At 39.3% G+C, this 12,477-nt stretch overlaps 4 protein-coding genes and 5 non-coding genes across 9 annotated transcripts; 4 read left to right on the forward strand and 5 right to left on the reverse strand.

Annotated features, from left to right (window-relative positions):
* Nucleotides 1-287: 287 nt before the first annotated feature.
* Nucleotides 288-406, reverse strand: LOC125074904. Its single transcript, XR_007120171.1, has one exon. It is a non-coding gene; the product is annotated as a 5S ribosomal RNA (ribosomal RNA).
* Nucleotides 407-1,331: 925 nt separating this feature from the next.
* On the forward strand, nt 1,332-1,994 carry LOC125074522 (zinc finger protein 691-like). The gene is made up of 3 exons (XM_047685851.1): nt 1,332-1,398; nt 1,472-1,655; nt 1,730-1,994. The coding sequence occupies exons 1-3, from the start codon at nt 1,332-1,334 to the stop codon at nt 1,872-1,874; spliced, it is 396 nt and encodes a 131-aa protein (XP_047541807.1). The 3' UTR covers nt 1,875-1,994.
* An 803-nt stretch (nt 1,995-2,797) lies between these two features.
* On the reverse strand, nt 2,798-2,916 carry LOC125074905. The gene has a single exon (XR_007120172.1). It is a non-coding gene; the product is annotated as a 5S ribosomal RNA (ribosomal RNA).
* Nucleotides 2,917-3,978: 1,062 nt separating this feature from the next.
* Nucleotides 3,979-4,838, forward strand: LOC125074855. Its single transcript, XM_047686311.1, has 3 exons — nt 3,979-4,166; nt 4,241-4,456; nt 4,543-4,838. The coding sequence occupies exons 2-3, from the start codon at nt 4,247-4,249 to the stop codon at nt 4,669-4,671; spliced, it is 339 nt and encodes a 112-aa protein (XP_047542267.1). The 5' UTR covers nt 3,979-4,166; nt 4,241-4,246; the 3' UTR covers nt 4,672-4,838.
* Nucleotides 4,839-5,308: 470 nt separating this feature from the next.
* LOC125074906 lies at nt 5,309-5,427 on the reverse strand. Its single transcript, XR_007120173.1, has one exon. It is a non-coding gene; the product is annotated as a 5S ribosomal RNA (ribosomal RNA).
* Nucleotides 5,428-6,488: 1,061 nt separating this feature from the next.
* Nucleotides 6,489-7,348, forward strand: LOC125074575. The gene is made up of 3 exons (XM_047685915.1): nt 6,489-6,676; nt 6,751-6,966; nt 7,053-7,348. Exons 2-3 carry the CDS (start codon nt 6,757-6,759, stop codon nt 7,179-7,181), a joined length of 339 nt encoding a protein of 112 aa, XP_047541871.1. The 5' UTR covers nt 6,489-6,676; nt 6,751-6,756; the 3' UTR covers nt 7,182-7,348.
* A 470-nt stretch (nt 7,349-7,818) lies between these two features.
* Nucleotides 7,819-7,937, reverse strand: LOC125074907. Its single transcript, XR_007120174.1, has one exon. It is a non-coding gene; the product is annotated as a 5S ribosomal RNA (ribosomal RNA).
* Nucleotides 7,938-10,388: 2,451 nt separating this feature from the next.
* LOC125074574 lies at nt 10,389-11,236 on the forward strand. The gene is made up of 3 exons (XM_047685913.1): nt 10,389-10,562; nt 10,637-10,852; nt 10,939-11,236. The coding sequence occupies exons 2-3, from the start codon at nt 10,643-10,645 to the stop codon at nt 11,071-11,073; spliced, it is 345 nt and encodes a 114-aa protein (XP_047541869.1). The 5' UTR covers nt 10,389-10,562; nt 10,637-10,642; the 3' UTR covers nt 11,074-11,236.
* Nucleotides 11,237-11,705: 469 nt separating this feature from the next.
* Nucleotides 11,706-11,824, reverse strand: LOC125074902. Its single transcript, XR_007120169.1, has one exon. It is a non-coding gene; the product is annotated as a 5S ribosomal RNA (ribosomal RNA).
* Nucleotides 11,825-12,477: the final 653 nt, after the last annotated feature.

Here is a 12,477-nt window from a genome sequence, read left to right on the forward strand (position 1 = left end):
AGGAGCCTTAGGCACCCGAGAGCAAGGGCCTCAGCGCTACGTAGACGCTTCATAGACATAATCTGCTAAAATCTCATTCCAAAAATATAATAATTACCAATTCATATTCGCAATTAATATCTCTGAAACGGAATGGCAACAGAATGGCGACCACGGGACGCTTTTCGTCTTCGACGACAAAATATTATCTAAAAGAATAAAATTATTTCATAGATTAGTGAAACAAATGTATCTAAAAATAACAATCGAAATCTCTTACGAGTGCGAAATAAAAGTAAAATAAAAAAGGCCAACGACACGCGGTGTTCCCAGGCGGTCACCCATCCAAGTACTGAACGCGCCCGATGTTGCTTAACTTCGGTGATCGGACGAGAACCGGTGTATTCAACATGGTATGGACGTTGGCTACGAGTCTAAGTAAAAACTTAAACATTACGATATCGATATACATATACATAATATACTACTTATGTAGGTATATGTTTTTATAAACAGATGAGCATTTCATTTTAACAAACATAAATACGACTTTTTAATTTGTTTTACATCGATATATAACTTCTACTTCGTTGCTTATTTTACGTTAATATGAATAAGAAATTATATTACTTATAATTTTTCATTTTTATTTTATTTATTTATTAATACCTGACTTTTGTAAGAATCTCCTTTCTGTAGTTGAAATAAAATTATAAAGGTATTTTTTTTAATTAATATGTCACACTTAATCGCTATTCCAACAATTCATGATTTATACTAATCAGGTATACAAAACAAACAAACACACGCCATTTTATTTTCTCTTCAATGTCATATTTATCCTAAAATCCCGCCAAAAATACTTACTTATTCATTATCCACAGATAATAATAAAATCTTAGGTTAGGTCATATCATAAGTCGATTAACAAATTTCTTTACATGAATTATTATTATCGGTTCGAAATATTAAGTAATTAATATTCTAAATTATAATCAATATACTTAAATAAAACGAACAAAATCGATCATTATAAATGATAATTTATTATTCTAGTCTCTTATACTTACTTACACCTCGATACTCGCTCGTATAACATGCGTAATTCACCAACTTTTGTGTTGATTGACCGTATAGTTTTATTCTTCTCTGTGGTAGAATGAAATAATAAAATTGTGTTTATGGGAACAGGAGAAATAAAAGACGTAAGCAGTTCCCCGAATCTGTATTCGGATACAGTAAAATCTAAAATTAAAAAAAAAAAAAGAAAAAAGTTTTATTTTCGTTAACAACGTCGACTAAATTCAGAGGAGAAATAGCGATTAATACATTCGAGTCGAGTCTGTTCGAGCATGTCCAATCTCTATTCGGATAAAACAAATAAAAAGAAGAATGGAAACGCAATGACGAATATCATAAGTATATAACGTAAGCGAGGCGAGGCGAGGCGAGGCGAGGCGACGCGAACGTCCGTCTCCCGCAAGTCCCGCAGGAGCGAAGAAGTACGCGTGCGCCTCGTGCGCGGCGCGCTTCCACACGACGTCCAACCTGCGCTCGCACGAGCGCCGCGCGCACCGCCCGCCCGACCAGCGCTACGCGTGCGCGCGCTGCGAGCGGCGCTTCCACGACCGCACCAAGCTGCGCCGGCACCTCGACGCGCACGACCACGTCAAACGGTACGCGCACACGTGCCGTGCGCTCTGCCGACTGCCTCACTTCGCTAGTTCGCTCATGATGATTGCGATTCCAGGTTTAAATGCGATCACTGTCTCGCGCGATTCTCTCGTCGCTGTCACTGGAAGCGGCACCTGGAGAGACAGCACGCCGTGTCGGTGCCCCCCCAGCGGCCCGGCCGGCGACCCACGCGCCTGCTGCTGGGGGAGCAGCCGCAGTGACGCGCAGCGACGCAGTCGCGGGGACACTCGTGGCGACTCGCAGGCCGCCGGGAGAGGATCTCTTCGTGACGGTGCGCGACGTCGACGCGACGCCGAGTGAGATTACGGATTATTGTTACGGATCGTACGTGTTCGCTGAAATGAGAATTCCTTCCAGGTCACATCACGAGCGGCTGAGGGTGGATTGCGGATTGCTCCGGCGATCGGTCTACCAGCTTTTCTTGTACGATATCACATCACGAAGCGACGAGTAGCGAGCGAACGAACGGACGGACGGAGCGCATAGCTTTGCATAAGAGACGTCCTCGGTAGAGACGATCATACGTATGGTGCTCGAAGCTGCTGAGATTAGTACAATACACCTATTTATTTACATATATGTACATATTATGTAGTTATCGATATGACTCACGTCACTAGGTGTGATATGTATTTATTATGTAAATAAAACAAATTAAATAATGTTATCGAATATTGGATTATTATTTGAATCGAAATACTTACTGATACACAACCGACAATGTCTTGGATGAAACTAAATTATAAAACAAACATTTCAGACAGACAGACGGACGGACAGACGTCCGCATACATACATACAAACATACAGCCTATTCCTCTACCTCCTCCTTCCCTAGGAGCCTTAGGCACCCGAGAGCAAGGGCCTCAGCGCTACGTAGACGCTTCATAGACATAATCTGCTAAAATCTCATTCCAAAAATATAATAATTACCAATTCATATTCGCAATTAATATCTCTGAAACGGAATGGCAACAGAATGGCGACCACGGGACGCTTTTCGTCTTCGACGACAAAATATTATCTAAAAGAATAAAATTATTTCATAGATTAGTGAAACAAATGTATCTAAAAATAACAATCGAAATCTCTTACGAGTGCGAAATAAAAGTAAAATAAAAAAGGCCAACGACACGCGGTGTTCCCAGGCGGTCACCCATCCAAGTACTGAACGCGCCCGATGTTGCTTAACTTCGGTGATCGGACGAGAACCGGTGTATTCAACATGGTATGGACGTTGGCTACGAGTCTAAGTAAAAACTTAAACATTACGATATCGATATACATATACATAATATACTACTTATGTAGGTATATGTTTTTATAAACAGATGAGCATTTCATTTTAACAAACATAAATACGACTTTTTAATTTGTTTTACATCGATATATAACTTCTACTTCGTTGCTTATTTTACGTTAATATGAATAAGAAATTATATTACTTATAATTTTTCATTTTTATTTTATTTATTTATTAATACCTGACTTTTGTAAGAATCTCCTTTCTGTAGTTGAAATAAAATTATAAAGGTATTTTTTTTAATTAATATGTCACACTTAATCGCTATTCCAACAATTCATGATTTATACTAATCAGGTATACAAAACAAACAAACACACGCCATTTTATTTTCTCTTCAATGTCATATTTATCCTAAAATCCCGCCAAAAATACTTACTTATTCATTATCCACAGATAATAATAAAATCTTAGGTTAGGTCATATCATAAGTCGATTAACAAATTTCTTTACATGAATTATTATTATCGGTTCGAAATATTAAGTAATTAATATTCTAAATTATAATCAATATACTTAAATAAAACGAACAAAATCGATCATTATAAATGATAATTTATTATTCTAGTCTCTTATACTTACTTACACCTCGATACTCGCTCGTATAACATGCGTAATTCACCAACTTTTGTGTTGATTGACCGTATAGTTTTATTCTTCTCTGTGGTAGAATGAAATAATAAAATTGTGTTTATGGGAACAGGAGAAATAAAAGACGTAAGCGGTTCCCCGAATATATAATTCGGATACAGTAAAATCTAAAATTAAAAAAAAAAAAAGAAAAAAGTTTTATTTTCGTTAACAACGTCGACTAAATTCAGAGGAGAAATAGCGATTAATACATTCGAGTCGAGTCTGTTCGAGCATGTCCAATCTCTATTCGGATAAAACAAATAAAAAGAAGAATGGAAACGCAATGACGAATATCATAAGTATATAACGTAAGCGAGGCGAGGCGAGGCGAGGCGAGGCGACGCGAACGTCCGTCTCCCGCAAGTCCCGCAGGAGCGAAGAAGTACGCGTGCGCCTCGTGCGCGGCGCGCTTCCACACGACGTCCAACCTGCGCTCGCACGAGCGCCGCGCGCACCGCCCGCCCGACCAGCGCTACGCGTGCGCGCGCTGCGAGCGGCGCTTCCACGACCGCACCAAGCTGCGCCGGCACCTCGACGCGCACGACCACGTCAAACGGTACGCGCACACGTGCCGTGCGCTCTGCCGACTGCCTCACTTCGCTAGTTCGCTCATGATGATTGCGATTCCAGGTTTAAATGCGATCACTGTCTCGCGCGATTCTCTCGTCGCTGTCACTGGAAGCGGCACCTGGAGAGACAGCACGCCGTGTCGGTGCCCCCCCAGCGGCCCGGCCGGCGACCCACGCGCCTGCTGCTGGGGGAGCAGCCGCAGTGACGCGCAGCGACGCAGTCGCGGGGACACTCGTGGCGACTCGCAGGCCGCCGGGAGAGGATCTCTTCGTGACGGTGCGCGACGTCGACGCGACGCCGAGTGAGATTACGGATTATTGTTACGGATCGTACGTGTTCGCTGAAATGAGAATTCCTTCCAGGTCACATCACGAGCGGCTGAGGGTGGATTGCGGATTGCTCCGGCGATCGGTCTACCAGCTTTTCTTGTACGATATCACATCACGAAGCGACGAGTAGCGAGCGAACGAACGGACGGACGGAGCGCATAGCTTTGCATAAGAGACGTCCTCGGTAGAGACGATCATACGTATGGTGCTCGAAGCTGCTGAGATTAGTACAATACACCTATTTATTTACATATATGTACATATTATGTAGTTATCGATATGACTCACGTCACTAGGTGTGATATGTATTTATTATGTAAATAAAACAAATTAAATAATGTTATCGAATATTGGATTATTATTTGAATCGAAATACTTACTGATACACAACCGACAATGTCTTGGATGAAACTAAATTATAAAACAAACATTTCAGACAGACAGACGGACGGACAGACGTCCGCATACATACATACAAACATACAGCCTATTCCTCTACCTCCTCCTTCCCTAGGAGCCTTAGGCACCCGAGAGCAAGGGCCTCAGCGCTACGTAGACGCTTCATAGACATAATCTGCTAAAATCTCATTCCAAAAATATAATAATTACCAATTCATATTCGCAATTAATATCTCTGAAACGGAATGGCAACAGAATGGCGACCACGGGACGCTTTTCGTCTTCGACGACAAAATATTATCTAAAAGAATAAAATTATTTCATAGATTAGTGAAACAAATGTATCTAAAAATAACAATCGAAATCTCTTACGAGTGCGAAATAAAAGTAAAATAAAAAAGGCCAACGACACGCGGTGTTCCCAGGCGGTCACCCATCCAAGTACTGAACGCGCCCGATGTTGCTTAACTTCGGTGATCGGACGAGAACCGGTGTATTCAACATGGTATGGACGTTGGCTACGAGTCTAAGTAAAAACTTAAACATTACGATATCGATATACATATACATAATATACTACTTATGTAGGTATATGTTTTTATAAACAGATGAGCATTTCATTTTAACAAACATAAATACGACTTTTTAATTTGTTTTACATCGATATATAACTTCTACTTCGTTGCTTATTTTACGTTAATATGAATAAGAAATTATATTACTTATAATTTTTCATTTTTATTTTATTTATTTATTAATACCTGACTTTTGTAAGAATCTCCTTTCTGTAGTTGAAATAAAATTATAAAGGTATTTTTTTTAATTAATATGTCACACTTAATCGCTATTCCAACAATTCATGATTTATACTAATCAGGTATACAAAACAAACAAACACACGCCATTTTATTTTCTCTTCAATGTCATATTTATCCTAAAATCCCGCCAAAAATACTTACTTATTCATTATCCACAGATAATAATAAAATCTTAGGTTAGGTCATATCATAAGTCGATTAACAAATTTCTTTACATGAATTATTATTATCGGTTCGAAATATTAAGTAATTAATATTCTAAATTATAATCAATATACTTAAATAAAACGAACAAAATCGATCATTATAAATGATAATTTATTATTCTAGTCTCTTATACTTACTTACACCTCGATACTCGCTCGTATAACATGCGTAATTCACCAACTTTTGTGTTGATTGACCGTATAGTTTTATTCTTCTCTGTGGTAGAATGAAATAATAAAATTGTGTTTATGGGAACAGGAGAAATAAAAGACGTAAGCAGTTCCCCGAATCTGTATTCGGATACAGTAAAATCTAAAATTAAAAAAAAAAAAAGAAAAAAGTTTTATTTTCGTTAACAACGTCGACTAAATTCAGAGGAGAAATAGCGATTAATACATTCGAGTCGAGTCTGTTCGAGCATGTCCAATCTCTATTCGGATAAAACAAATAAAAAGAAGAATGGAAACGCAATGACGAATATCATAAGTATATAACGTAAGCGAGGCGAGGCGAGGCGAGGCGAGGCGACGCGAACGTCCGTCTCCCGCAAGTCCCGCAGGAGCGAAGAAGTACGCGTGCGCCTCGTGCGCGGCGCGCTTCCACACGACGTCCAACCTGCGCTCGCACGAGCGCCGCGCGCACCGCCCGCCCGACCAGCGCTACGCGTGCGCGCGCTGCGAGCGGCGCTTCCACGACCGCACCAAGCTGCGCCGGCACCTCGACGCGCACGACCACGTCAAACGGTACGCGCACACGTGCCGTGCGCTCTGCCGACTGCCTCACTTCGCTAGTTCGCTCATGATGATTGCGATTCCAGGTTTAAATGCGATCACTGTCTCGCGCGATTCTCTCGTCGCTGTCACTGGAAGCGGCACCTGGAGAGACAGCACGCCGTGTCGGTGCCCCCCCAGCGGCCCGGCCGGCGACCCACGCGCCTGCTGCTGGGGGAGCAGCCGCAGTGACGCGCAGCGACGCAGTCGCGGGGACACTCGTGGCGACTCGCAGGCCGCCGGGAGAGGATCTCTTCGTGACGGTGCGCGACGTCGACGCGACGCCGAGTGAGATTACGGATTATTGTTACGGATCGTACGTGTTCGCTGAAATGAGAATTCCTTCCAGGTCACATCACGAGCGGCTGAGGGTGGATTGCGGATTGCTCCGGCGATCGGTCTACCAGCTTTTCTTGTACGATATCACATCACGAAGCGACGAGTAGCGAGCGAACGAACGGACGGACGGAGCGCATAGCTTTGCATAAGAGACGTCCTCGGTAGAGACGATCATACGTATGGTGCTCGAAGCTGCTGAGATTAGTACAATACACCTATTTATTTACATATATGTACATATTATGTAGTTATCGATATGACTCACGTCACTAGGTGTGATATGTATTTATTATGTAAATAAAACAAATTAAATAATGTTATCGAATATTGGATTATTATTTGAATCGAAATACTTACTGATACACAACCGACAATGTCTTGGATGAAACTAAATTATAAAACAAACATTTCAGACAGACAGACGGACGGACAGACGTCCGCATACATACATACAAACATACAGCCTATTCCTCTACCTCCTCCTTCCCTAGGAGCCTTAGGCACCCGAGAGCAAGGGCCTCAGCGCTACGTAGACGCTTCATAGACATAATCTGCTAAAATCTCATTCCAAAAATATAATAATTACCAATTCATATTCGCAATTAATATCTCTGAAACGGAATGGCAACAGAATGGCGACCACGGGACGCTTTTCGTCTTCGACGACAAAATATTATCTAAAAGAATAAAATTATTTCATAGATTAGTGAAACAAATGTATCTAAAAATAACAATCGAAATCTCTTACGAGTGCGAAATAAAAGTAAAATAAAAAAGGCCAACGACACGCGGTGTTCCCAGGCGGTCACCCATCCAAGTACTGAACGCGCCCGATGTTGCTTAACTTCGGTGATCGGACGAGAACCGGTGTATTCAACATGGTATGGACGTTGGCTACGAGTCTAAGTAAAAACTTAAACATTACGATATCGATATACATATACATAATATACTACTTATGTAGGTATATGTTTTTATAAACAGATGAGCATTTCATTTTAACAAACATAAATACGACTTTTTAATTTGTTTTACATCGATATATAACTTCTACTTCGTTGCTTATTTTACGTTAATATGAATAAGAAATTATATTACTTATAATTTTTCATTTTTATTTTATTTATTTATTAATACCTGACTTTTGTAAGAATCTCCTTTCTGTAGTTGAAATAAAATTATAAAGGTATTTTTTTTAATTAATATGTCACACTTAATCGCTATTCCAACAATTCATGATTTATACTAATCAGGTATACAAAACAAACAAACACACGCCATTTTATTTTCTCTTCAATGTCATATTTATCCTAAAATCCCGCCAAAAATACTTACTTATTCATTATCCACAGATAATAATAAAATCTTAGGTTAGGTCATATCATAAGTCGATTAACAAATTTCTTTACATGAATTATTATTATCGGTTCGAAATATTAAGTAATTAATATTCTAAATTATAATCAATATACTTAAATAAAACGAACAAAATCGATCATTATAAATGATAATTTATTATTCTAGTCTCTTATACTTACTTACACCTCGATACTCGCTCGTATAACATGCGTAATTCACCAACTTTTGTGTTGATTGACCGTATAGTTTTATTCTTCTCTGTGGTAGAATGAAATAATAAAATTGTGTTTATGGGAACAGGAGAAATAAAAGACGTAAGCGGTTCCCCGAATATATAATTCGGATACAGTAAAATCTAAAATTAAAAAAAAAAAAAGAAAAAAGTTTTATTTTCGTTAACAACGTCGACTAAATTCAGAGGAGAAATAGCGATTAATACATTCGAGTCGAGTCTGTTCGAGCATGTCCAATCTCTATTCGGATAAAACAAATAAAATAAATGGAAATATCGGTATACACGGTAATCTGCTAAGATGGATAGAGTCATATATACGTAACCGCAGCCAAGCTGTTTGTTTAAAAGGGTACTGTTCTAGTTATTTACCAGTACCTTCCGGTGTACCACAAGGTTCGCATCTTGGCCCCGTTCTTTTCTCCATATATATCAATGATATAAGTAGCGTCCTTCTAGATGTCGATCATTTACATTATGCTGACGATACAAAATTATTTACAGTTGTTACGCGTCCTGAAGACTGCTTAAGGTTACAATTAGGTTTAGATAGATTATCTCAGTATTGTAAAAACAACCAACTTTTTTTAAACGCTGAAAAATGTTGCCTAATGACTTACAGTAGAAAAAAGCAACCCATTTTATATAATTATAATTTGGATGGCAACTCTCTTTCGCGTGTTAAGAGCATTCGTGATTTAGGAATTATAATGGATCAAGAGGTTTCCTTTAAAGCACACTTTGATTTTATTATTAAAAAAGCGTTAAGAAATTTAGGTTTCATTAACAGAATAACTGCACCTTTCAAAAAACTTATTACCATTAAATTACTCTATTTTAGTTACGTTCGATCAATTTTAGATTTTGGTTGTTCCGTATGGAACCCTTCAATTAAGCAACACATTGATCGCCTGGAAAAAGTTCAAAAGAAATTTATTAAAATACTAAATTTCCGCAACCAGCAATCGCATACTTCATATAGTTCATCTCTTAAATATTACAAATTGTTAAGTCTTGAAAACCGCAGGAAACTTTTTGACATGGTTACACTTTTTAATATTATAAATAATAAGGTTGACTCTGCTAATTTACTTGCAAAAATAAACTTTATTATAAAAGCTCGACTTCCTTGTCGCCCCTCGAGAAATATACATGCCCTCATACCACCCAGATATCATAAAAACTACACCCGTAACAATTTCTTTTCACGTAGCATTACAACTTATAACAAAGAATTTAATGATATTGATCTCTTCAATAATTCCTTGAATACTTTTAAAACCAAAATCGCAGGAAAACTTCACTTATAATATATTAAAATATTTCATCTCTTTTTTCTCTTTTCGTTTTTTCTTTTTTGTTTTTGTGTTTTTTTAAATGTATTAGTGACTAAAATTATTTTTTATATAATTTCTTATTTACTTGTTCTCTATTTAATAGTTTAAGGTATGTATCATTTCTGTTTAGACGATTTTCACCACTTTTTTCAAACTGATGTTGTTAAAATATATATGTATATTCTAAATGTATTCAAGTTTGGACACTCCTTGTCTTTATGTTACTTAGTTTTAGATCATTGTACTTTTAGATTAATGACTGTTTGTGTCAAAATAAAGAGAAAAAAAAAAAAAAAAAAAAAAGAAGAATGGAAACGCAATGACGAATATCATAAGTATATAACGTAAGCGAGGCGAGGCGAGGCGAGGCGAGGCGACGCGAACGTCCGTCTCCCGCAAGTCCCGCAGGAGCGAAGAAGTACGCGTGCGCCTCGTGCGCGGCGCGCTTCCACACGACGTCCAACCTGCGCTCGCACGAGCGCCGCGCGCACCGCCCGCCCGACCAGCGCTACGCGTGCGCGCGCTGCGAGCGGCGCTTCCACGACCGCACCAAGCTGCGCCGGCACCTCGACGCGCACGACCACGTCAAACGGTACGCGCACACGTGCCGTGCGCTCTGCCGACTGCCTCACTTCGCTAGTTCGCTCATGATGATTGCGATTCCAGGTTTAAATGCGATCACTGTCTCGCGCGATTCTCTCGTCGCTGTCACTGGAAGCGGCACCTGGAGAGACAGCACGCCGTGTCGGTGCCCCCCCAGCGGCCCGGCCGGCGACCCACGCGCCTGCTGCTGGGGGAGCAGCCGCAGTGACGCGCAGCGACGCAGTCGCGGGGACACTCGTGGCGACTCGCAGGCCGCCGGGAGAGGATCTCTTCGTGACGGTGCGCGACGTCGACGCGACGCCGAGTGAGATTACGGATTATTGTTACGGATCGTACGTGTTCGCTGAAATGAGAATTCCTTCCAGGTCACATCACGAGCGGCTGAGGGTGGATTGCGGATTGCTCCGGCGATCGGTCTACCAGCTTTTCTTGTACGATATCAGATCACGAAGCGACGAGTAGCGAGCGAACGAACGGACGGAGCGCATAGCTTTGCATAAGAGACGTCCTCGGTAGAGACGATCATACGTATGGTGCTCGAAGCTGCTGAGATTAGTACAATACACCTATTTATTTACATATATGTACATATTATGTAGTTATCGATATGACTCACGTCACTAGGTGTGATATGTATTTATTATGTAAATAAAACAAATTAAATAATGTTATCGAATATTGGATTATTATTTGAATCGAAATACTTACTGATACACAACCGACAATGTTTCGGATGAAATTAAATTATAAAACAAACATTTCAGACAGACAGACGGACGGACGGACAGACGTCCGCATACATACATACAAACATACAGCCTATTCCTCTACCTCCTCCTTCCCTAGGAGCCTTAGGGCACCCGAGAGCAAGGGCCTCAGCGCTACGTAGACGCTTCATAGACATAATCTGCTAAAATCTTATTCCAAAAATATAATAATTACCAATTCATATTCGCAATTAATATCTCTGAAACGGAATGGCAACAGAATGGCGACCACGGGACGCTTTTCGTCTTCGACGACAAAATATTATCTAAAAAAATTAAATTATTTCATAGATTAGTGAAACAAATGTATCTAAAAATAACAATCGAAATCTCTTACGAGTGCGAAATAAAAGTAAAATAAAAAAGGCCAACGACACGCGGTGTTCCCAGGCGGTCACCCATCCAAGTACTGAACGCGCCCGATGTTGCTTAACTTCGGTGATCGGACGAGAACCGGTGTATTCAACATGGTATGGACGTTGGCTACGAGTCTAAGTAAAAACTTAAACATTACGATATCGATATACATATACATAATATATTACTTATGTAGGTATATGTTTTTATAAACAGATGAGCATTTCATTTTAACAAACATAAATACGACTTTTTAATTTGTTTTACATCGATATATAACTTCTAGTTCGTTGCTTATTTTACGTTAATATGAATAAGAAATTATATTACTTATAATTTTTCATTTTTATTTTATTTATTTATTAATACCTGACTTTTGTAAGAATCTCCTTTCTGTAGTTGAAATAAAATTATAAAGGTATTTTTTTTAATTAATATGTCACATTTAATCGCTATTCCAACAATTCATGATTTATACTAATCAGGTATACAAAACAAACAAACACACGCCATTTTATTTTCTCTTCAATGTCATATTTATCCTAAAAGCCCGCCAAAAATACTTACTTATTCATTATCCACAGATAATAATAAAATCTTAGGTTAGGTCATATCATAAGTCGATTAACAAATTTCTTTACATGAATTATTATTATCGGTTCGAAATATTAAGTAATTAATATTCTATTTGCGAGACAGAAACGAAACGATTGTTGATTTACAATTGATGGAGTGTTGCCAGTTTCAACATTTCAACGGATAAAGATGTTTTTCCAGTTT

The sequence above is a fragment of the Vanessa atalanta genome, chromosome 28 (genome assembly GCF_905147765.1).
Source record: "Vanessa atalanta chromosome 28, ilVanAtal1.2, whole genome shotgun sequence".
Classification (NCBI taxonomy): domain Eukaryota; kingdom Metazoa; phylum Arthropoda; class Insecta; order Lepidoptera; family Nymphalidae; genus Vanessa; species Vanessa atalanta.